The sequence below is a fragment of the Colius striatus genome, chromosome 7 (assembly GCF_028858725.1).
Source record: "Colius striatus isolate bColStr4 chromosome 7, bColStr4.1.hap1, whole genome shotgun sequence".
NCBI lineage: Eukaryota > Metazoa > Chordata > Aves > Coliiformes > Coliidae > Colius > Colius striatus.
In genome coordinates this window covers 573635-594980 of record NC_084765.1, presented here as the reverse complement: position 1 = coordinate 594980, position 21346 = coordinate 573635, and the positions used below count along the sequence as shown (strand labels likewise).

General features: G+C 41.7%; 1 protein-coding gene across 1 annotated transcript; it reads left to right on the top strand.

Annotated features, from left to right (window-relative positions):
- The first annotated feature begins 1828 nt into the window (after nt 1–1828).
- Nucleotides 1829–20960, top strand: BUB1B (BUB1 mitotic checkpoint serine/threonine kinase B). The gene is made up of 24 exons (XM_061999768.1): nt 1829–1877; nt 2287–2452; nt 2860–2919; nt 3163–3307; nt 4193–4389; nt 4482–4660; nt 4757–4950; nt 6957–7051; nt 9101–9327; nt 9600–9712; nt 10099–10196; nt 10475–10527; nt 10974–11054; nt 11271–11355; nt 11718–11820; nt 12785–13071; nt 13988–14178; nt 14898–15044; nt 15216–15328; nt 15581–15742; nt 16459–16601; nt 17300–17471; nt 17858–17964; nt 20464–20960. The coding sequence occupies exons 2-24, from the start codon at nt 2307–2309 to the stop codon at nt 20651–20653; spliced, it is 3288 nt and encodes a 1095-aa protein (XP_061855752.1). The 5' UTR covers nt 1829–1877; nt 2287–2306; the 3' UTR covers nt 20654–20960.
- Nucleotides 20961–21346: the final 386 nt, after the last annotated feature.

The following is a 21346-nucleotide window of genomic DNA, read 5'->3' as shown; positions in this document are numbered from 1 at the left end:
ATGGCTCTGCACCTGAGCCAGAATCCAACAACAGAACGAAAACCAGTCCCAGTTATCCAAAAGGATACATATTTTCAGAAACCTTATTCAGGGTGATATTCAACTACAGGTGATTCACCACACAATTCCACAGGGTTACAAACACATGCTGACCACAACACCCCAGTGTAAAAGTTCTACTTGTAACAACAGTGGCAATAATCATCATCTGAAAGTCCTGCAGAAAAAAATGTCAGTGGAAGGATCGATATTCAGATTTAGGTAACGATCTCAGAACAACAAGGATTTAGCATTCAGTCTAAACATGTTACAGCTTAACTCATACCCAAGAGAAGCTTAAGATGTCTGCTTTCATTCCTTACCTTTTGCTCTTCAAACAGCTCAGATAGCAGTCTGTTCTCAAGCTTGGAAACCGGTTATTGTAACACGGGTGAGTCATCTCTAAAAATCCATGAGACAAAGGTCTTGCAGTGCCCCTGTAATGCATCAAACAAAACATATCCTCATCCTTTATCTGTTTCTTCACAGGCCCTTAGAGAAGCACAAAAAGAATGAGAAAGAGGCTTTTGTCGTTGCTCTGGGCACATCTTAGTTCTTGGTCACAAGCAAGACTTTAGACATTGGAAGTTCAGTTGTGATATTGTCATAAGAGCACAAGTAGGTCTGTGACAATTTGTGTGCAGGCCACTTATTCCTACAAGAGCACACACTGTCTAATTGATGTTAAGGCACAGAGAGGTTGCTGTGATGAAGGCTAGAGATTGCAGTTCTGGTTTTCACCTTCGTTTTGTGTCGAGAGAAACCCCTGTGTGATAAGTCTTGCTGGAATAGCTGAAATATTTAAGAGACCATATTATACTTGATGTTACGTTTGGATTTATGGCTCTTTATGTATCCATTATGTATTTTATTGTAGGATAAGTATGCCAACTGTTCAGGTATAGACATATTAGAGGGATATAAGGCCATACATCCTTTTCAGGTATGTCATGAATTTCTTGCCTATGTAGCAAACAAACAATATGATCACAGTTTGCCTTTAATATAGGCACCTTTCCTCAAATAACCAAAACCCAACAACTCAAATATGAGATTGTGGTTATCTTTCGTGTTTACTTTGCCTACCTGCCCTCACAAAAGGACTTCTATGGATGTCACGTGAATGCTGTGGAACATCAAAACAGCGAAGGCTGATTGTTACATTTCTTCTGTAAGGAAGTTTCATAGCTCACAGGCAACACAAACGTCTTCAGAGTCTCTGGGGTATTAATATTGGGAACATTTTCTTCTAGTGATCACCTCTGCAACGAGAGCAAGCAGCTGAAGTGTGTTACTGACACGAAACCTGCTAAGGAAGGGGGTTTTCTTCACATTCCGTTTTTTGCAGGCACAGAAAGCAGAAGGGAGCAACGCATCTCTACAACGAACACCCCGAGGGTACTGGATCTTCTTTGTCTCTCAACTTTCACTTAAAACGAGTTAAACAACTGCTCCGAACCGATTCCAGCCATCCCGTGCGAACGCCGGCCGGCGCTGAGGGACGACTACAGTTCCCGTGATGCAGCGGCGCGGGCTCGGGGCGCAGCCAATCGGGCGGCGCCTGGGGAAGCGGGTAGCCAATGGGGAGGGAGGCTGGCGGCGGTTGGCGTTTGAATTTCGAAGCGAGGGCGCGGCCGGGCGGTTGTAACGGCTCGGCGTCCTCGCGCTCGCTGCGCGCGGCTGAGGGGAGCCCTCACCCTCCCTCCTGCCGGGACACCGCGAGCTCCGGCGTGAGGGAAAGGGAGGCGAGGGGGGCGTCCCGGGGACGAGCCGCCTTTCTGGTAGCAGCACTTCGGCTTGCAGTAGGTGGGAGAGAGTGTCCTCGTTCGCTCCGGGAGGTAGGAAAAAAGACTCTCCTGTACTAGCAGCCCGCCACAACTACTCGTAGGTGAAGAACCAGAGGGGTCTGAGTCTCCTTTCGGCCGGAGGTCGCTGGTCGGCGGCTCCGGAGTGGATGGTAATCTCGGGGGAAGGAAGGCGGCACGCAGGTGGGAACGGCAACGGCTTTCCTGCTAACATCGCTTGCCTGGAGTTCTGGATTGTAAAGAAGTGTTTAGCTCTTGTTTCGTGGAACTCTGATGGAGGGGAATTAGATGTCAATTCCTTCTAAAAGCCGGGGACCTAAACGGTGTGTGTATGGCCGCACAGAAAGTGTGTGGTGGATCAGCTAACACAAGCCACACCTACCAGGTTTCAGGTTAGTATCCTACCTACTGAAATTCCTTGTTGTATTTCTCGTTAACGCAGACTTTAAAGAAGGGGCTGTCATGTCGCAGGACTGCAACGATGAGTGGGAGCTGAGCAAGGAGAACGTGCAGCCGCTGCGGCAGGGCCGGGTCATGTCCACCTTGCAGGAGGCACTGGCTCAGCAGCAAGAGACCTCCATCCACACTACTCTTCAGCTTAAAAAACAGTGAGCCACGTCTTGACACCTTCTTTCCTCTTATCTTCCCCTCTTCTCGTTTTTTCCCGTGTCTTATTTAACTGTACTAAACACACAGAGATTCAAAAAAGCATGAAAGAGCAGAACTGATGCCTGTGCTGCTGTACTGGGCTCTGCAAGAGAGTTTGTCCAACATAGTGAGGTGTTGTGGTTGAGCAAAGCTTTGTAAGAACAAGTAACTGTCTGGAGAGGTCTACAGGATCTGGACCCAATGATCCTGAGGGGGAAGGCGTGCTGTAGGGAAGGAAAGCTGCATGGGACTTGAAGTATGAGACCTACAGAATGTCATGAGTGAGAGTGAAGCTCTTAGTTTACAGTGTAGAAAACACCTTTACTGTTATACACGTGATTCATTGGATGAATAATTGTTATTTTAGGGAGTTTGAGTCAGAAATCCGATTTTACTCTGGAGATGATCCACTGGATGTCTGGGACCGGTAAGTTTCCTTTTATTTCAGAAGAAGCAATAGAAAGGTCAGATATCCTTGTAAAAACTTGTAAAAAATGTTCTACATTAATGACAAACTTGTTACAAGATAAATTCTCCAAGGGTGTTTTTGAGTAATACATTGAGTTTCAATACTGTGCCTAATTTTTTCTAAATCTCCTCACATTGTACTGAAACAGAAGCCCTGTGTCTTATTCAGAACTGGCTTCCTATGAATATGTTTCATCCCTAGGTACATCAAGTGGACAGAGCAAACCTTCCCTCAAGGTGGAAAGGAGGGTAATCTCGCAGCAGTACTGGAAAGGGCAGTGAAAGCCCTCAATGAGCAGCAGCAGTACTACAGAGATCCCCGCTATCTTAATCTCTGGCTCAAGTTTGTGAGTGTTTTGTGAATAGGTCTCAGCTGTTGCTTTTTCTTGTTACTTGCCAGCTCATCCCCACACAGTTAATCTGATTTTTGTAACAACAGAGTGAAAGAAACGTCCTACAACTAGTGCAGTGTTACAAGTACCTCTCTGCAAATGTGTTCCTTACCCTTGAATCTCACTTCTCATTTTCAGCACAGTTTTCACAACTTTTTTAGAATTGTTCTGTTTGAGCAGCTACAAACTCAATAGATTTTGCTTTGGAAAAATTAGTTTCCACGAGTAGGGCTTGATTTATTTTTTTAAGAGAAAAGAAAGTGACGTAAAGATATCTTTTAGGTGCTATATTTCTCCTACCAGCTATTTTAACTTCTAAGTCTCTTGTATCCACATGCTGTGTTAAGCAAGGCTAAGCTGTGTTCTGGTCTTGCTCTGTCTCTATGACTATAGTTTTTGTTGTGCTTCTTAACAGCAGTTTTTCTCCAGATTTAGCTTCCTGAGTTGGCTTACCAGTTCCAAAACTGATGAGAAATGTGTTATATTTTATCTAAAGCTAAAACAACTGTTCTTAAGAATATCAACGTGACATAGTTCAGTCAATGAAATAACTTGGGTAAAAGTCTAAGAAATGACTGACTTTGAGTACATAGGCTAGAATGAAGGATTGGTGATAATACGGACAAATACATATGTACAGACAGTTAGAGGTTTCTCTTCTTGTCCCTTTCTGTTGCCTTGTGTGCTGTGACATGATAGAACTGGATGTCCAGACCTTACAGCTGCCTCTGTGAGACTTGTACTGAAATCAGTGAGCTCTTGCAGGAGGCATTGAAATGCAGACATCGACTGGGGTCCCTTTGAGTCCAATGTCATGCTGAAATACTTTGGTTGTTTCAGGGGAATTGTTGTAACGAGCCCTTGGATCTGTACAGTTACCTGCATAGCCAGGAAATTGGCACAACACTGGCACAGCTCTACATCACATGGGCAGAAGTACTGGAGGCTAGAGGAAATTTTAAGAAAGCAGATCTGATATTCCAGGAAGGTCTTCAGCGCAAGGCCGAGCCTTTGGACAAGCTGCAGTCCCATCACAGGTACATTTCCAGCTAAAGGGAAGAACTTTAGTGCTGCAGTGGGGTACCTGGAACAGTGAAGTTTTTGCTGACTTCTCCAATATTTCTCTCAGGCAGTTTCAGACCCGTGTTTCTCGGCAGACGCTCCTGGGGCTTGAGGAAACTCCTGATGAAAAAGATGTGGATCTTGTGGGAGCTGAGCAGCCTCAGAGAAGCTCACTGGCAGAACTAAAAGGCAGGGGGAAGAAAAAAGTCAGAGCCCCAATCAGTCGTGTAGGAGATGCACTGAAAGGTACATTCACTTGCTCAAGCCACATACTGTTGTTCTGGAATTTGCACTTGAGTGTGATAGTTAAAGGTTAATTTGTACAAATCTTTTTGCTTATAGCCACAAAGAAAAACGGAAGCTTCCCGGCTGTGACTTCTCAGCAGCTTTCAAATAATCCTGGTTTTGCTGTGTTTGATGAAAATGCAGCTTCTGGCCCTGAGCTTCCTGTACTTACACCACAGCCGTGGGCAGCACCTCCACTGCCAAGGGCCAAGGAGAATGAACTAAGTGCCAGATCCTGGAACTCGGGCAGGGTAAGGAGTCTCAAAATGGACTGGCAGAAAAGAGTGTGTAAGCCAATAACAAAGATCATTCCTCCTCCCCTGCCTGGGGTTTGTGTCTGTAGCTGCAAGTCTTCTTAGCTTCTTCCTAAAGAGTTTCTGTCTGTGCGTAACCTATTCAAGTTTAGCCAGCTGATGTTGCTAGAGTAAGTTTAAAAACCTCTCTAGAGTTCTTAAATCAAGAAATTGTAATTCTTGCTAACCAGAAAAATAGATAGAGATGGCCTGCCAAACTGTTTGGAGGGCAGAAAAGGAACCTAAGAGAGAAAACACTAACCAAAGAAGGGGAGAGAAACCAGGCATTATTAGTTAATTCTGTCAGAAAGTGCAAGAGTTAAATTGATCCCATACAATACAGCCTGAAGGAACAACTTGTTGCCTATCTTATGAAAATAAGGCATGTACAGCATTCTGCTGAAGGAACAACTTGTTGCCTATCTTATGAAAATAAGGCATGTACGGCATTCTGCAAGTCTGTTTTGAAGTGCATGCGAGGAAAACAGGAGTGGAGATCAAAGAACTGAAGAAGTACTGTGTCAGTGGAGTATTTATCCTGACAATACAGGGAAGCTTTCTGGTAAATAGGAAAAAAAAAAAGGATGACAGAAAGTGGGTTTAAACTAATGCTGGAGACATGAAAAGAAGCAGCTGTGCTGTGTGCTGGAGGTGTTCAAGCTGTTCTAGAGAAATGAACCAAGATGTTACCTGAAGGAAATGAAACCTGTAAAATCAAATTTGTTTCATTGGTCCTTAGATAACCCCCAGCGTTCTCTTTGTAGATTAGAGAGGGAAAATAGAAAGTAATCAGATGACAAAAATGTTTTGCACTTCTCAATACAGAAGTCATTATAAGTGAACAAAAACTGGGATGAAATGAGGGGGGTTGATATTCAGGGAAACTCCAGGAAGAATTACTGCTAGATACAAAGCAATTTGATTCTGTGAATGGAAGAGTTCAGTAAATCACAGGTTTAATTTAGCTGGGAAGAATGAGGAAGAAGAATTAGTAATGTAAAACTTCCTTTATCTGTTGCCTTGCTTTGGGTTGCTTAGCACATTCATTATGGTCCCCAAATGCCCCTCTAATTATTTAAATGTCTGTCCTTGGAATTCTCTGTTCCTTCTTTCGTGACATTTGTTAGATTTAGTTAGAAAGAGAAAAAAAACCCAAACCCACGCTGCAACTAACAAAAGAATTGAGGATGTTTCATTCCCCTTCACAGAAGTGTGGTGCTCATCCTGACTCGTGTTACAGTGAAAGAATAACGTTTTGTGAATGCTTTGAGATACTAAAAGCTGCACAGAGGAAAGAAGCTTCTCTTCTTTTTATTGCTTAGGTGACTAAGTAAAGAGTCTGAAGAATGGTAGAAAAGAGAAGTCAGTTTGAAATATTCCCACTGTGTAACTTTTTCTGTTTAGGAATCTAGGGGGATTTCAAGTAGGCAGCTGAGAGCAGCCTGTTGCCAGACTAAATTCTCCCAGTCTTCTCTTAAATAATGCACTCCAGAAGCAGATAAGGGATTTCTGTGGTGTTGGAATGGCCTCTGAGAGGAAAACTGAGAAATCTGTAGGTCCTTGGTGGACAGCAAAAGGAATAATGTCATCAATTTGGGACAATCTTGGCTGAAAAATGAGGACTGTAGTATTTCTGGGAAACAAACAAGAGGAGCAACCAGAAATACCCAGGTTGACCAGCAGTCCTTCAGAACAACAGAAGCTAAGTACTGATGAGGACATGCAGGAGAAGCATCTTGCTTTTCTAGGTGCTAACGTGCAGCTGATGCTTTGTAACTGTTTATGTATCAGAAGGGAATTAATCTTAGAAATGAATCTTTGAAAAATCTATCTGGTTTGTGTTTTTCAAATAACAAAAACTACAAATGAACCAAACATTGGAAAAGAGAGATTCAGAAGATAAAGGAATGTAGAGTCTAAAAATGAATCACTGACAAATGAACCACTGACCTTTCCTTCCTCAGCGCCCTCACAGCAGTGCAAGCTCTGGTGTAGGAGTGCCCTGCCCACTGCCCACTTTCACCCCCTATGTGGAAGAGTCAGCTCAGCAACAAGTCATGTGAGTCTTCAGTTTGAAATGGGGATTGCATTTGAAACTATCAAAGCTGCTTTGTAAAGTTCTGACTTGTTTTGCCAAGTAGCCAAGCCTCTAGATGTACAAGAATTTAGAAATCTGACAGCCTGGAAGCTTTGAGTGCTTGATGTCAGCAGCCTCAGAGGAGGATGCGTGAGGACATGGGAGGTATTTGACTATTCCCATTATGTGGGAGCTTATATCATGTTTACATATGCTAATTAGTGTAATAGTTTAAGTCAGTGTGTTTACACAAAACCACAGTTGCCTCTCTCAGGATGCTGTTTGCTGTGAAAGCAGCCTCCAGTTGAGACATGCTTATTGCTGCTTTCCTCTATCTTGAGGACTCTGTGCTCATTCTATCTGGAGTTTTGTTCTGAAACAAGCTACCACAGTTTCCATGACAACACTGTTGCTGAGGTTATGGAGGAATATGCTGTTTGGCCTGAAATTACCTTCCTGCATGTACAGAGCTCACTGAAATGCTGACAAACCCCAGGAGATGGGGTTGCTCTGTTTTGTTAGAGCAGAGGAAAAGGTGTTATTTTGCAAAGGTGTCTCACTCTCTTGTTCTGTGAGTAATGATGGCCATTGAATACACGGGTTGCTCTTCCTAAGAGAAATAGAAAAGAATGCTTGATATTACAGACAGCTTCTTTGGCTGTGAATTGCATTTAATCAAAGAATGTAGAAAAATGGCTAACAGCATGGGTTACAGAATCACAGAACCTTAAGGGTTGGAAGGGACCTCAAAAGCTCATCCACTCCAACCCCTCTGCCAGAGCAGGACCACCTAGAGCAGGTCACACAGGAACTTGTCCAGGTGGGTTTGGAATGTCTCCAGAGAAGGGTTATTTGTGTATGTTGCATGTGGACTGCAGAGGAGCTCTGACCAGGCACATATTGTAATTTATTTCAAGAATATGTAAAAAATTAAGTTTCTGTTTAAGCCATGAGACTATTTCTGGCTTCTGCAACGCCCCTGGTTCCATGGAATTGGATCTATTGACGTACTGGTTTGTCTTAGATGAACACTTATTATTTACAGCAGACACTATGTTTTTATACCAGGGCAAAGGAAGGGATGGGTGGGAACAGAACATGCTGTGAGTCATTTGAGCAGATAGTTTGTATGTGGTTTTACACTATATAGTTGAAAGTTCAAAAGCAGGTTGTGGTAGTGGTGCAAGCAATATTCATTCAAAGATGTAGAGAATCTAGGTAATGCATGTGCAGAGACGTACACAGGCAACACAGTACAACCAACAGAGTTGACTCAAAGCCACCCTTCCTTTGCTGGCTACTTCCTTACATGCTGCTTCTGCCTGTGTGATCACCCAGGGCCCAATTGATTAACTCACAGCACCTGTTTCTGATAATTGGCAGTAGCTTGTCAGCTGCATTAGCTTGTCCCCACCATCTTTATTCAAGCTGGCTGGTGCAAGCCACATTTGTGCCTTCAGCAGATTGTCATTTTTCTGCTTTGAGTCCATGTCCTCATGATGCCATGGCAGTCAACCAAATCAAATCTGGAAGTGGTGCATTTATACTTTGTAAACATGATGCAAATCATGCCATCAGTTGTCATCTGGAGATTTGGGTAGAAGGTCCCTATAGTGATCTAATCCCACCAATATTAAAACCCACCAACCATTAGGAGCACTTTTGGCCTCATAAATTTCTAGGTTAAGGACTTGTCACCTGTGTGTTCCCACAGCTCTGTGTAGATAAACACAGATCCTGCTCCAGAATGCACAGCAGTTTGGGGTATCATAATTTTATTTGCTCTTGACTGGCCCTTATTAACATTTTGGGGGAGGGTTTGGTGGGTTTTTGAGTACACAATTCTGAGTTGGCATGCTTGCCTTTGTATGTTTTCATTCCATTGTTCTTGTTTGTTTTCTCTTATCAACAGCTCATAATGTCTTTACACTATTCTACAAGCAGATTCTGAAATGAGCTCTTTTGTTTCCTGTGCTTGCTTTTCTGTGTTACAGTGAAGTAATCAAAGTATCACCTGCATGTTTTTTTCAGGACTCCCTGCAAGATTGAACCCAGCGTGAACCGGGTTTTATGCACTCGCAAACCTGAGAAAGAGGAAGACCCACTGCAGCGAGTGCAAAATCACCAGCAGGATACTCAGGAAAAGAAAGAGGTGGTGATGTACTGTAAAGAGAAAGTTTATGCTGGAGTTGAAGAATTTTCTTTGGAAGAGATCCGAGCTGAAATCTACAGAAAGAAGGCAAAAAAGCAAACTGAAGGTATGCTTCAAAATTACATAAGAAGTATCATTTTATGGTTCCACCTCCAAAAGTCTGAGCAGCATACACTTCTCTTACTGTAGCTGCTTTTCTCTTTCTACTGGAATCATTATTTACCTGCTCTGAGGTATAGAGAACACAGTGTATCTGACAGCTTTACATGTAAGCCAAGAAACAGGAGAAAAAGAGCAGAGGTTTAGTCCCTTTAAAAATGATTTACACTTTAGCCACAGATGGCATGTGAAAAAATGCATTGTGCTTTTCTCCCTTAGAGTTGATGCAGGCCATAGCACAGAAGAAGGAAGAAATACAAAGGCAAATCGAAGAGCTGGAAAAGAAATTAAAGAAGAAAGAAGATGATAAGCAGAAACAACCACATGAACAGGTATTATGCTCATTTAACTGTTCTTTTTCCAATTGCTACTATGACTATTTACTTAAAGTACCAAAGGAGGAACAATATCTGTTTCTCTCTGGCTAACACAAAACTTTTTTGGAAGGATGCTTCAGTCTATTGTACCAAGATATCACCCAGTAAATGGATGCTCGGAAATATTTCTCTTCTGTTCCCCTACTTGTACCAAAGCCATATCTTTTCATCTTAGGAATGTAAATCAAAGACTTCAAGATTTGTGATGTTACTTTACATGGGTTGATTAACCCATCAGGGCTTTAATGACCTACAGAGGATTATTGTCATGTTCTTGGCACACTGTTGCATGACTTGTAAGTCCATCATTGCAGATCTAAACTATGATTCTATTTCTGCAGCCAACAGAGAGAACAGAAGCTTCACCACCTTTGGGACCTGAAGGGTTTCCTTTTTCCAGTGTAACGGAAGCTGGGGAGAAATTGCCTCAGTTGCAAAGGTAATGCAGCATTTTCTTTACTAGCAATGAGAAAACTTGTGGGGATAATTAGTTGAGTACCACAGATCACTGACAGCCTGTTTCTGCAGGCAGAATGGGATATACTCTTAGGCATCCCCTGTAACCAGGGACTGTAATCCGTCTCTATATTTTTGATTATCTGTCTGAGGGATCTTACAGGCAGCACACAGCAACTTGTCTTGCCTTTTGTACAAAGTTTGCTTACATTTTGTAAAGGTGTGTAAAATGTAAGAAACAAATTGGTATCTTTTCCCCAGTGAATTCCAGGTCTCTGAAGATGCTCAGTTGCGCAGACCATCTTGTTCTGAGGGTAAGGATTTAGATTGTTTACCTTTAAGGATAAGGGAAGGGGGTTTGGGTTTTTTAGATGAATAGCAAGACTGCAGCAAACTAAAATCAAAGTCTAGGTGGATTAAAGTAATGACAATTAGAATGTACTAGTAGTGCCTCTAACCATATTTAACGAAGGACTTTTAAGCAGAGGAGCTTTTGTCTTTTCCTGGCTGAAGAGCTTTCATCACACTTTCAATTATGTGGTCACACTAAAATCTGTACAGGAATTTAGCACTAGCCTTAAGATTGATACTGTCTTAAGTCTTTGCTTTTCCTCAAAAGATCTGGTAGAGGGATACAATCAGAAGTTATACATTCAGTTTTCTTCTTGGGAAGAGTGTGTGCTGGAGAAATTTACTTTTGACCCAGCTTGCCGACTGTGGCTGTTGACAGAGGTCAGCTGGTCTGTTCGTGTGTGCCCAGGTACGCAGAGCGGAAACGTGTTCTTAGACTCGGAGGATGAGCAGGAAGAAAAGAGAGATGAGGCCACCCTTGGGAAAAAAGGTACAAGGCATATTTAAAGAGAGCAAACTAGCTGACAGTATGGTGGTAAAAGGATAGTTCATTAATGTGACAAACCCAAACCTTTTAAAATAGATTTATTTGAATATCAGCTCTGTAAGTTACTGCTAGGACTGGTGTTTTTTAAAGTGTGTGTTAAATGTTTTATGTAGCATTGGATCAGCTGATACAATAAAGCCTCTTGGTTTTTCTTTACAGATGTAGGTCTCATTCCACCACCAGGTTCTGCTACATTTTTCTCCATATTTGATGAATCCTCTACTTTGACAAACCAAAATATAAGGTAGGTTTATTCAATACCTCAATTTCGGAGGGAGGGAAAGCTGAAGGATCAAACCACTTCCTGTAGCAGCTGAAATTCAGTGCTGTTTCTTGTGGGGTGGGGTTTGTTTGTAGTTATTTCATGACTCGGAAAGCCCACGATGGGGAAATAATCTACTGTTGTTCCTTCTCAATCTAAAGCTATTGAAGTTGCCATATCAGCTTCCTTCATTCTGAAGAGCTGTGTATATTGCAGTTTACTGTGAGCTCTATAGTACAAAGTGGTGGGTTGAAATTCAGCAGAGTTAACCTCTTGAGATAAATCTCTATTGAAGATTGGAAGCTGCTCTAATAAATATTTAATGGAGTGGAACTTTGTCTTAGTTGTTCTGCAGATAATACACAGAAAAGTGCCCGACGTCCTCTCGCTGTTCTTAAGCCTTCTGATCCTCTGACTGCAAAAGAAAACATCCCACCAGAAGCCTGTGTAAGGAAACAGTTTACCTATAGCAGATCTCCCATGAAGGAGAAACCAACATAGCATGTCCTGCTGCTGAGCGGAGTGAGACTGGCTAGACTGATGGGATGGGTGATAAGCAAGGATTCAAAGCTTCTGACTGGCAGTCAATTGAGATTACACTGGAAATGTCTTGTTTTTCTTAGGCTTTTATTAAGATGGCCAGTATGGAGATGATAGCAAGGAATCTTTTGGATTTTGAGGAGCTACTTAGTGGCCAGGATTACTCACACTGACACTGAGAAACTTAGTGTAATGAAAAGTTGCACTCTAAACACTGCTTTCTGTTCCATCCACTTTCTTGCCATTTATCCAAAGAAACATCTCAAAGAAGCTCCCTTACACCTTATCCTGTGTCTTTATGTGGCAGTTTTGCAGATGCTTGTAAAGCCTTCAGTGAGGTGATAGTTACTGCATGCCATGATAGACCTTTAGACTGCTTGAGTGAGAGGATTTGATATACAGCTACAGTATGAAATATTCTGCAGGATTAAACATGGTAAATGTGCTGGTTTTGGTTCTAGAGTCAGTCTGGGTAACTGCTTAGTTCTGCTTTACATGTTCTGTGTGTTTTCAGTGCATAAACATTTAATAAACACTTTAATGTGCTTGTAACTGAACTGAAATGCACTTCTGAGGTGATAGATACTAACAGTAGCCTTGAACGGTTCATGTTATCTCTGCAGCACTCTGAGGGTAACAAAGCTGCCCTTTCTAGTTGGGGGAAAAAATGCAACTGTTACAGTTAGGGTTCAATTACTCAGTTTGAATGAGTAAATGTAAGTAGAGTACATGAAGACTGAGTGTCAGACTCATGTTGGAAGATTGTGGGGTGGAAGAAAGAGGAGAGAGAAATGTTCAGCTTCTAAATACATAAAGAGAAAGCGCTGACATAATCTCCAGGCTTTTCACTCTCTCTTCCTGCGTTTTTTAGGATGAGCTGAATACAATTGAACATTTGACAGAAGATGCAATTGTGACAGGCTCCTACAAGAACAAAACTCTTTGTGCCAACCCAGAGGACACGTGTGACTTTGTTAGAGCTGCCCATCTGGCCTCAACACCCTTTCATGGGGTGGTAGCTCAGAGAGTCCCAGCTCCTGCTTTTTCACAGAGTGTTCTGAAGGAAGACTGTCCAGAATCTAAGAGTGCACCTCTGAATCCAGAAATGACGGGCTGTGAGGGAGCATACAATGAAGCTCTTTGTGTAAATAAACTGAGGTAATTAACAGCAAAGCATCTTAAGCACCTTTTCCCTTGTGTCTTCCCTGAGTTGTGAAGAAACAATTTTCTGAAGAGATCAGAATATAGTGAGGACAGCCATTTCTCTAGCTCAGGGTCTGTTTTGCCTTGAGCAGTGTTAAGAGGTAATAGATAGGAAGCCCACTTGGCTTTTCAGCATTCCTGCTGCAGGACTTAACTCCGTGCTTTTTCTACCAAATAACTTGCAAATAAATGAATAAACACAGTCTGTCTTTGTAACCAGGGATTAAAGGTAGAATCATTGGCTCCTTTAATGCTTGTATACTTCCCTAGTTATTTTAGTATATAAAATGCATCTAGTGCTTTTGACTTGGGTTTCTCCTACAGAGAAGGAAAGCTGGAGAGAACAAAGAAACTGGCAAACCACCTGTTTCTGATCACTGTAAAGAAAAAAAGTGTCCCTTGCCTGGGGTTATTTGAATTGAGAGCTGAGGTTGGTTTGCTAGCTGTTGGTATGTAAACACCTATCCCATGCTGAGGGTATTTACTTGGCAAGTTCCCTGGAAGCTGATTATAATTAGGAAGGATAAGCAAGAGGTATTTCCAAGCCAACCCTCCACTGCTTTAAAAGCACTGTAGGTCTGAATTTTGGTAGCTAAGGGAGTAACAGTCAGTATGTCTTCTGTTGTAGCAGGCATGTCTAATGGAAGAGGAGATAAAATTCATTTGTAGACTTAAGATTCTGAGTATAAACAATCATCGATGCTAAAATGAAGCTCGGACATAACTGTTGCTTTCCCACTAAGGATGGGAAAGCACTTCCTTAACTTGAAGAAATCTGGCAATACACAGTATCCTTTCATAGTCACTAGGCTGGTATTATGTAGACTCTGTATCTTCTGAAAGTCTGAACAGTTGATGTCTTGATTTACAGCCCAATCATGGAAGCAAGCCGGGAAGATACTCGCTCGTCAGGTTCTTCTGTCTCCTCAGGATCTTCTCTTTCCTCTGTTACACAAATATCTACTATTAAATACCTGCACATCCCTGAGAAACTGGAACTTGCTCAGAGCTTGCCTGCTGAAATGGTTACTGACTCTGGAGGTGTTGATGAAAACATTACTGGTTAGTACTAAGCTGAGTGTCACTTGGAACAAAAACCTTGCAGCTGTCACTAAGCTGTGGTGCTTTTCTGTACTGCCTGTGTTTGATTCTGCCTTCTGTGTTACCTCCTGTTACTCTGACCTGTGACTAACCTTCTGTGTCCCTTGTCAGAAGTGGTAGTGAGGTATACAATGTGGTGGTCTTGTCAGCATCCAAAAGATGTAAATGCTAAGGTAAGGCAGAAATAATTAGTGTTAAAACAGGAAGGTGTGTAGGATTGAATCCAACTTGCTTTCCTTTTCTTATGTAAAACCCCTTCTGTATTCAAAAGAATGAGTGTAACCCTTCAGCTAAAAATCACAAACTGATCACCCTCTCTGGACATAGATTTAAAAAAGAAGTGTTAGTTTGGAAAATGAGTTGGAGTTCTGCTGTGGCAGAGCAGACATACCTAATGTAATTCAGAGCTGCCTCTTGTGAAAAATGCATTTTACATGACACCAGAGTGGAATCATTGAGACCTGACGAGAGAGCCTGTAAGGCAGTTGCAAAGATGAGTGGTGTGCTCACTTCACACAACAGGAAACTGTTGGAAAGAGACTGTCTTGCTGAAAGGTGATGCAACATGCAGATAGAAAGCTTCTAATATTTAGGTTACCTTTTCTTGACAGATATAATCAAGTCTCAGACTCAACACCTAGTTTCTGCTTCTCATCTGTTTCTATTACTTGCCTTCCCAGGTGATGATGTAACTCAGTTCTTGTGGAGCGCTGAACAGCGTAAAAAGCTTTTGGATCCTGTGCCAGAATCACTCGCTGCTTCTCCAGATTTTCATCTGGAGACTGGTGCTCTGCCTGTCATGAAGGTTGAGAAAGACGTTGAGTTAGGTGGGTATGGCAGACACTGTGGTGCAGAGCAACTATTTATTATCCAATTGGTCTGAAATATACTTCATATTCACCCTCACTAGTATTATGTGGTGTAGATGGGGAATAACTTGAACAGCCTGGCTACATGTATTTGCTGTGCCAGCTCATGAATGTAACATTTCATTACAGGAAATGAGACTTACTGTATCAAGGGGGAATATTGGACCAATGAAGAATACAAGATGTTTTTTGCCCTTCCAACTAACTTTCTCCAGTTGGATGCAAAAGGATTTGCAATAAAGGTAACACATGTGGTGGTTATTATAGAAGTGTGATATGTTACAATCTTCCCAGTCAATATAAAGAGAAAGGCAGTCATTTCTGCTACCTCGAGTCCTCTCTCTGATTGTTGATATAGATTAGAGGTTTCTGACTCTGGAACACGTCTTCCTTAGTAAAGTGGTGAGGGGAAAAAAAGAGGATGAGAAGCAATCGAAGCTGAGCAATTTGTGCTGTATTCCAACATTAAATGTTGTTCTTATGTACCTTGTTAGGTGTATTCTCAGCCTGTGCCTTGGGATTTTTACATCACACTGCAGCTACAGGAGCGCTTGAAGGCTGACTTTGACCAGAGCTTCAGTGAGAATTGCAGCTGTTACTTGTATCAGGATGGCTGTGCTGTTTTACACAGGGATATCAATCACTTGACGCTTGGGGTCAGTATGGAGCAACCAAGTACAGTTGTAGGAGATGGGAACCCTTGCAGAAGTGCCATTAGTGAGTTTTGTTTGTCATGTGCTCGTGGATGAAGATAACCTCACATCTTTAATCCTGCAATGTAGATCCTCTGTTGTTTGTTTACCTATACACAAATCAGGGCTGTGTTAGAGCTTTGGTTAGAGCTGGTTTCTCATTCACAGATCATGTGATTCTCAGAGACAAACTTAAGCTAATTCCACATATTCTTTATTAATGAGTGACAAACAGCCTGAGCCAAGAACTGCACCTTATTCCACAGTAAGGTTTGCATCTAAAACTCTTGTTTAACTTGGCATCTTTCAATGAGTTCCAACTTGCTATAGCAAGGTCATAGCACTTAGAGTCTTGCTGGAGTATTTACATTCTGAATTGCCTTGTGAGTGCATTTTGAATTGTTGCATATAAATAGGATACAAATTAAACAGTGATTTCTGTCTTCACTTCAATTTCCTCTCCCTGATTCAATCCACTTCTGAATAATAGTGTCTACCAAGAGCTCATGGTTCTCTTAATTCTGGCTGGGCTGATCATGGTCAAAATCTGATTATGCTGAATTTAGGGTAGGACTGTTTATCTCTGTACAGATGAGTAGGAGAAAAACAGGGAGATATAAATATTTCACTCGATCTAAGGTACAATGGCATATAGATACATGTTTATTCTCTGTCTTCAGGATGTCATTCGTGGCTGTAAGTCCATCACAGAGGAAGTTATCCTGCTGGTTGTTTATAATCTCCTGGGTGTGGTAGAGAAGCTCCACAAAGCAGAGATTGTCCATGGAGATCTGAATCCGGAGGTGTTCTTTCTGGGAGACAGGTTTGTCTCTGTGTGTGAATAAGGGAGGACAGAACACTCAGTTTCAGCTACAGTTCTTGTCCTTCTCCAATTTCCCCTCGTTAATTGGGGTACTAATATTGCAGTCCAGTTTATTCTGGCTACAGCATATTCTGAATATAGTTAAAACACTTCATTTAGGAAGAAACAATTGTTTTCTTTCTGTAAAACAGCATATAATGATTTGTAAAAGTTGTACTAACCAAAATGCTTTTGCTGTTGCCCGTGTTCTGAAGTTTCTACTTTACCAACACACTGGACAGCTAACTGGATATTGTAAATAGCTTACCTTCTGGTTTTACATGTCTTCTAAGTTCTTGTTTCTCAGATAAAGGGCAGGTGGGACTGGAATATCCAGACACTCTCTTAAGCAGGTTGCTTTGCAGTCCAGCTTGTAGCCTGACGTACAGATCTAGTTTTCTTCTTTAAGCTCTTTCCCATATTATGTTAACAAGGTCACATATCCTTTGGAATGTGATCTGTGAACAGAGTGTGGGAACCATGCTGGCAGCAGGTTCCCTGTCGAGGAGTAGTCCTTTCAGCAGTAGTTCTGAAGCTAACCATCAGAGGGGAGCATTGACATAGCTAAGCCTCACCTTCACTGTGCTGTTCAATTGCACCCCTTTTTAAAAAAAGGGTTTTTTGGATTGTCTTATGGCTCCTTTGCTTCCTCTGTCCAGGATCTGTGATCCTTTCACTAACAATGAGATTTCAAGAGCTCTGAAGATAGTGGATTTCTCTCACAGTCTAGATTTGAGATTACAGCCTCGTGTCAGTTTGCCCAACAGTTTTCCCACGTCTACAACACCTCATGGACAACAGCTGCTAGCAAAAAGTTCTCTCCCTTACCAGGTGAGTCTGTTTAGCAGGACATCTTAGTTTCTGTGTTTTCTTTACAAAACCTCTAGTTTCTTAAGTTATACTTTGTAAATGCTGTGGAAGCTCTGATCAGTAATACTGAATACGGAGACTTTTTCATCTGATGAAGTCTTGGGCATTAAGTGAAGGGACTAGCAGCAGCACTGAGTGACTGTGACTGCTGTAATTATTTAGGAACCTACAATAAGACCAGAATTTTTCTACACTTGAAGCTTCCTTGCTTAGCATGTCTCTGGAAAATCCTGTGTGCAAAGGTCAATTCAGACCTTGGCACGTGAAAGCACCAACAGTATAAGTCTGTAGTGGATTGCAGAAAGTGACATTTGATGTTTGAAATGCGATGTTTGTTGTGATTGCAGGTGGACTTGGTGGGCATTGCAGATATAGTCCATTTGCTGCTGTTTGGGGATCATATCCAGGTCTATCAAGAGGATTCCATGTGGAAAATCAGCCAGAATGTTTCAAAGTAAGTCTTTCTGCAGAGGAGGCTGCTGGGAAAGAACAGACTTCTCACTCCCTTCACTTTCTTTACAATGCTTAGAGCACAGAACTTAGTGCTGTTGTTGCCCAAAGCATTAGTTCTGTGGGGACTTAAATGTTTAAGCTAGGAGACTTGTTCATTGCATAGTAGCCTCAGTGCTGTGTAGGAGACAATTTTAAGCTAAATATGAGCCCAACAGTCCAGTGAAGGTGATTTTTCAGTCTTTTCACTTGATAGATGAAGTTTGGAGAAGTCTGTAAGTGGGTGTATGGTAAGGGGGGAAAAAATGACATGAGCACATTGCTTTAGTTTCAGATGCTCGTGCAAGCAGCTTCTTTTTGGAAGCTGCTGTTTGGCCTCAGGGATTATTTTCTACTGCTCTTTTAGCCATGTGTGTTGGCTATAAAACTGCTCTGCTTTTGTCTCCCCTTTGGTTATTCTTGGACTGACCACTTGTTCATTTTGTTAGTGGCATCCTGCAGAACCTTCTGCCTTGACATTTCATACAGATTTTCCCAATCTCTCTGCTCATGTCAGAAATGACTTGACAGACATCTGCATGCAGCATCAGGGTGCATTGGCTATGCTCACTGTGTGGATATTGCTTCTAGAACCATTGCTTTTAGAAAACGAGTCATCCAGTTCCCTAGCAACCTGCATTATTTATACCTCCTAGTTTGTTGTATTCAACCTTTGGAAAAAAATGTCATCTTCTTAGGCTGTGTACATGAGGAAAATGCTTTTTTCTTTTCTGGGCAAGTATTTGTTTTTCTGCTCCTGATAGCAGTAGGTACAAGGCTATAGCAGGCTGCTGCTGAGTACTCACTGTGCATGCCATACTGCCCCTGTAGCTTGTGCTTTTCCTTCAGAGGATCAGCACTAGGCTGTGAAGAATTAAATCATCAAGGGTGGCTCTTCTCTGCAGATGAGTATCAATGATGTGTAGGTTGGCAGTAAATATCTATCTAATACTGCCTTTGTTTCAGAAATACTAAGGAAAAAAAAGCAGCAACTAAATCATTGATGGAGACTGGCTCTTGCTCTCTACTGACAGATATTCTAACATTGCATGTCTTTGAGCTGTGTAAATCTGACCTGCTCTGAAAAACAGCACATGCAAGGCAAAGCACAAAGCTCTTCTTCTAAGATCAATGGTACTCAGTAAATCAGAACTCGCTTAACAGGTGACAAAGAATGCAAACCACTTAGACATGGAAGTTAAGACTTCTGGAAAGGTAAAATGTGAATTCTGATCAAGTTTTGCTCTTTACCTTTTGAGCATTAATATAAGACTGTTATATGTTACCATTTCATAATGTTACCATTATTAAAATTAACTATTAAAGAATGGGTTTGGAGGATTTTCACTTCCAGGAGTGGTTTTAGTTTTCGATTTTCACTAGACAATTCTAGGAAGCTGCATCTGTGCAGGCTCATGTGAGACAGTATATAGAAGCTCTGTTTGAATGTTTGGGACTACTTTTGTCACTCACAGCTCCTCAGCCATCCTTACCCATGTGTAGCCTCCTCTGCTATGCCTCTTACTTGTCAAAGTCCATGAAGAAAATGGTCTCAAGCCTTGCTGCTTTTTTTTTCTTGGTTAGGTTCTGTAGGCTTCATTATTTTACAAAATGTGAGAGTTATTAGTGTAATAGTCCAGGCTACATTCCTTCTGAGACTCTGGCTGATGCTGTTCTGTAAGTCACTTACATAAAGCAGAGACAGATAATTTGTTCAAAAGCCAATCTAACTCCTGGCTTGAGGGAGAAAAGTGTTTCAGTAGTCAGCAGCAGTGCAGACTGTGGACTGCAGTGAAAGGCTGAAGAACAAAGGGTTAGCTCTGCTGTCAGTTTTCTGAGACTTTAATGAGTCACTTAACCTTCTTATTCATCTTGTGTGGGTATATCTGGGAGAGAGGGGATTTATTGCTATTAATTGTCTTTGAAATATTATCCATGTGACAACTGAGAGATGGAGGGCAGGGAAGAGGAGGTAAATCTGGCTGTGAACTAATTGCTTTTTTAAAAGATATTTCTTATTTCTCTTGCAGCTTTACTTTAATATGGCCTGTGCATGTAGCTTCAAAATGGGGTAATAAGATTTACCTCTACCCCTCATTCATGTTATTTTTGTTTAAAGAATGCTCTTTGTAAGTCCTTTCATTTAGAAGTGCCATGGCTCAGTGTGACTGGTGACAGTGAGCAGGTATGCTAGAAAAGGTAACTATAAAAGTAGTGGTTTTGATAGACCTGTGGAGCAGCCTGTCTAGTTCCTATCCAGAAGCATACTGGAGAAAGAGAAAGGGACCCACACATGTAAACTTAACAACATGTTCCCAGTTTTCCTTTACATTTGCTGATGTGAGTGGAATTATTATTTCAGGCTCGGTTCTTCCAGGGTGAGAAGTGCTGAACATCAATGGGGGTCTTGACACATTGTTGTGTGTGCATAGTGCTTCACTGAAAACTGCTCTGTTTGTTTTAGGACTGTTGACAGTGATTTCTGGAGTAAACTTTTTGGGAGAATTCTGAATGCAGATGGTAAGTCCACAGTGCCTCTGCTGAGGGAGCTGAGAGAGGAAATAAGCGACATGTTTGACAGCTGTTTCCAAGAACGGCTTTGTGAATCCTTGACTGCACTGGGAGAAACTTCCCTCTTGAAGAACTTCCTGTGAGGACTTTGTAGAAAACAAGTTTGGTTTGTATTATAGAGAGAAAAAATATTGCTGTTAACTTCTTATTTATTTTCTTTCCCGAGCCTGAGCAGTGTTGTAGCTGTGTGTGCAATACTGCACGTGGGACTTGCTAAAGAATGTTGATACTGCACCAGTGCAGAGGTCACCTCCTAAGCCTGCTACGTGAACTAGTCTGTCTGAGCAGTTTGCCAGAGAAAATTGGTTGTCATAACTGTCTGCTCCTTTCTTTGTTCAGTTCCTTAATGTAATGAATACATAGTTCACTCTGCAGTCTCTGAAACGTCTTTGTCCTATGTTTAATTGCTCTTTTAATTAGTGTTTCATAAATAAAGTTGGATTTTGATAGCAACTCTGTCATATTAAACACCACTGTCAGATGTTTTCAAAAGACTTGATTTAGTATCTATGCTGAAATGCTTCTGCCTGCCTGGGAGCTGTTTGTGGCTGCTGGCTTTCATAACCATACAGGATCTCCTGGACGCTTGAACACAACGTGAATGATTCTGCTTGGACTGATTGTCATAAGAAAAATCAGGTGAAGTCATGACCAGAAACGATACACACTTGTATTTTTGCTTCTCAGTGCATGTCATGATTGACTTTTGCAAGTACTGACTGGACTGAGCATATGTCAGAAATCTCACTGAAGTCTAAATTTGCCTGTATGTGCCG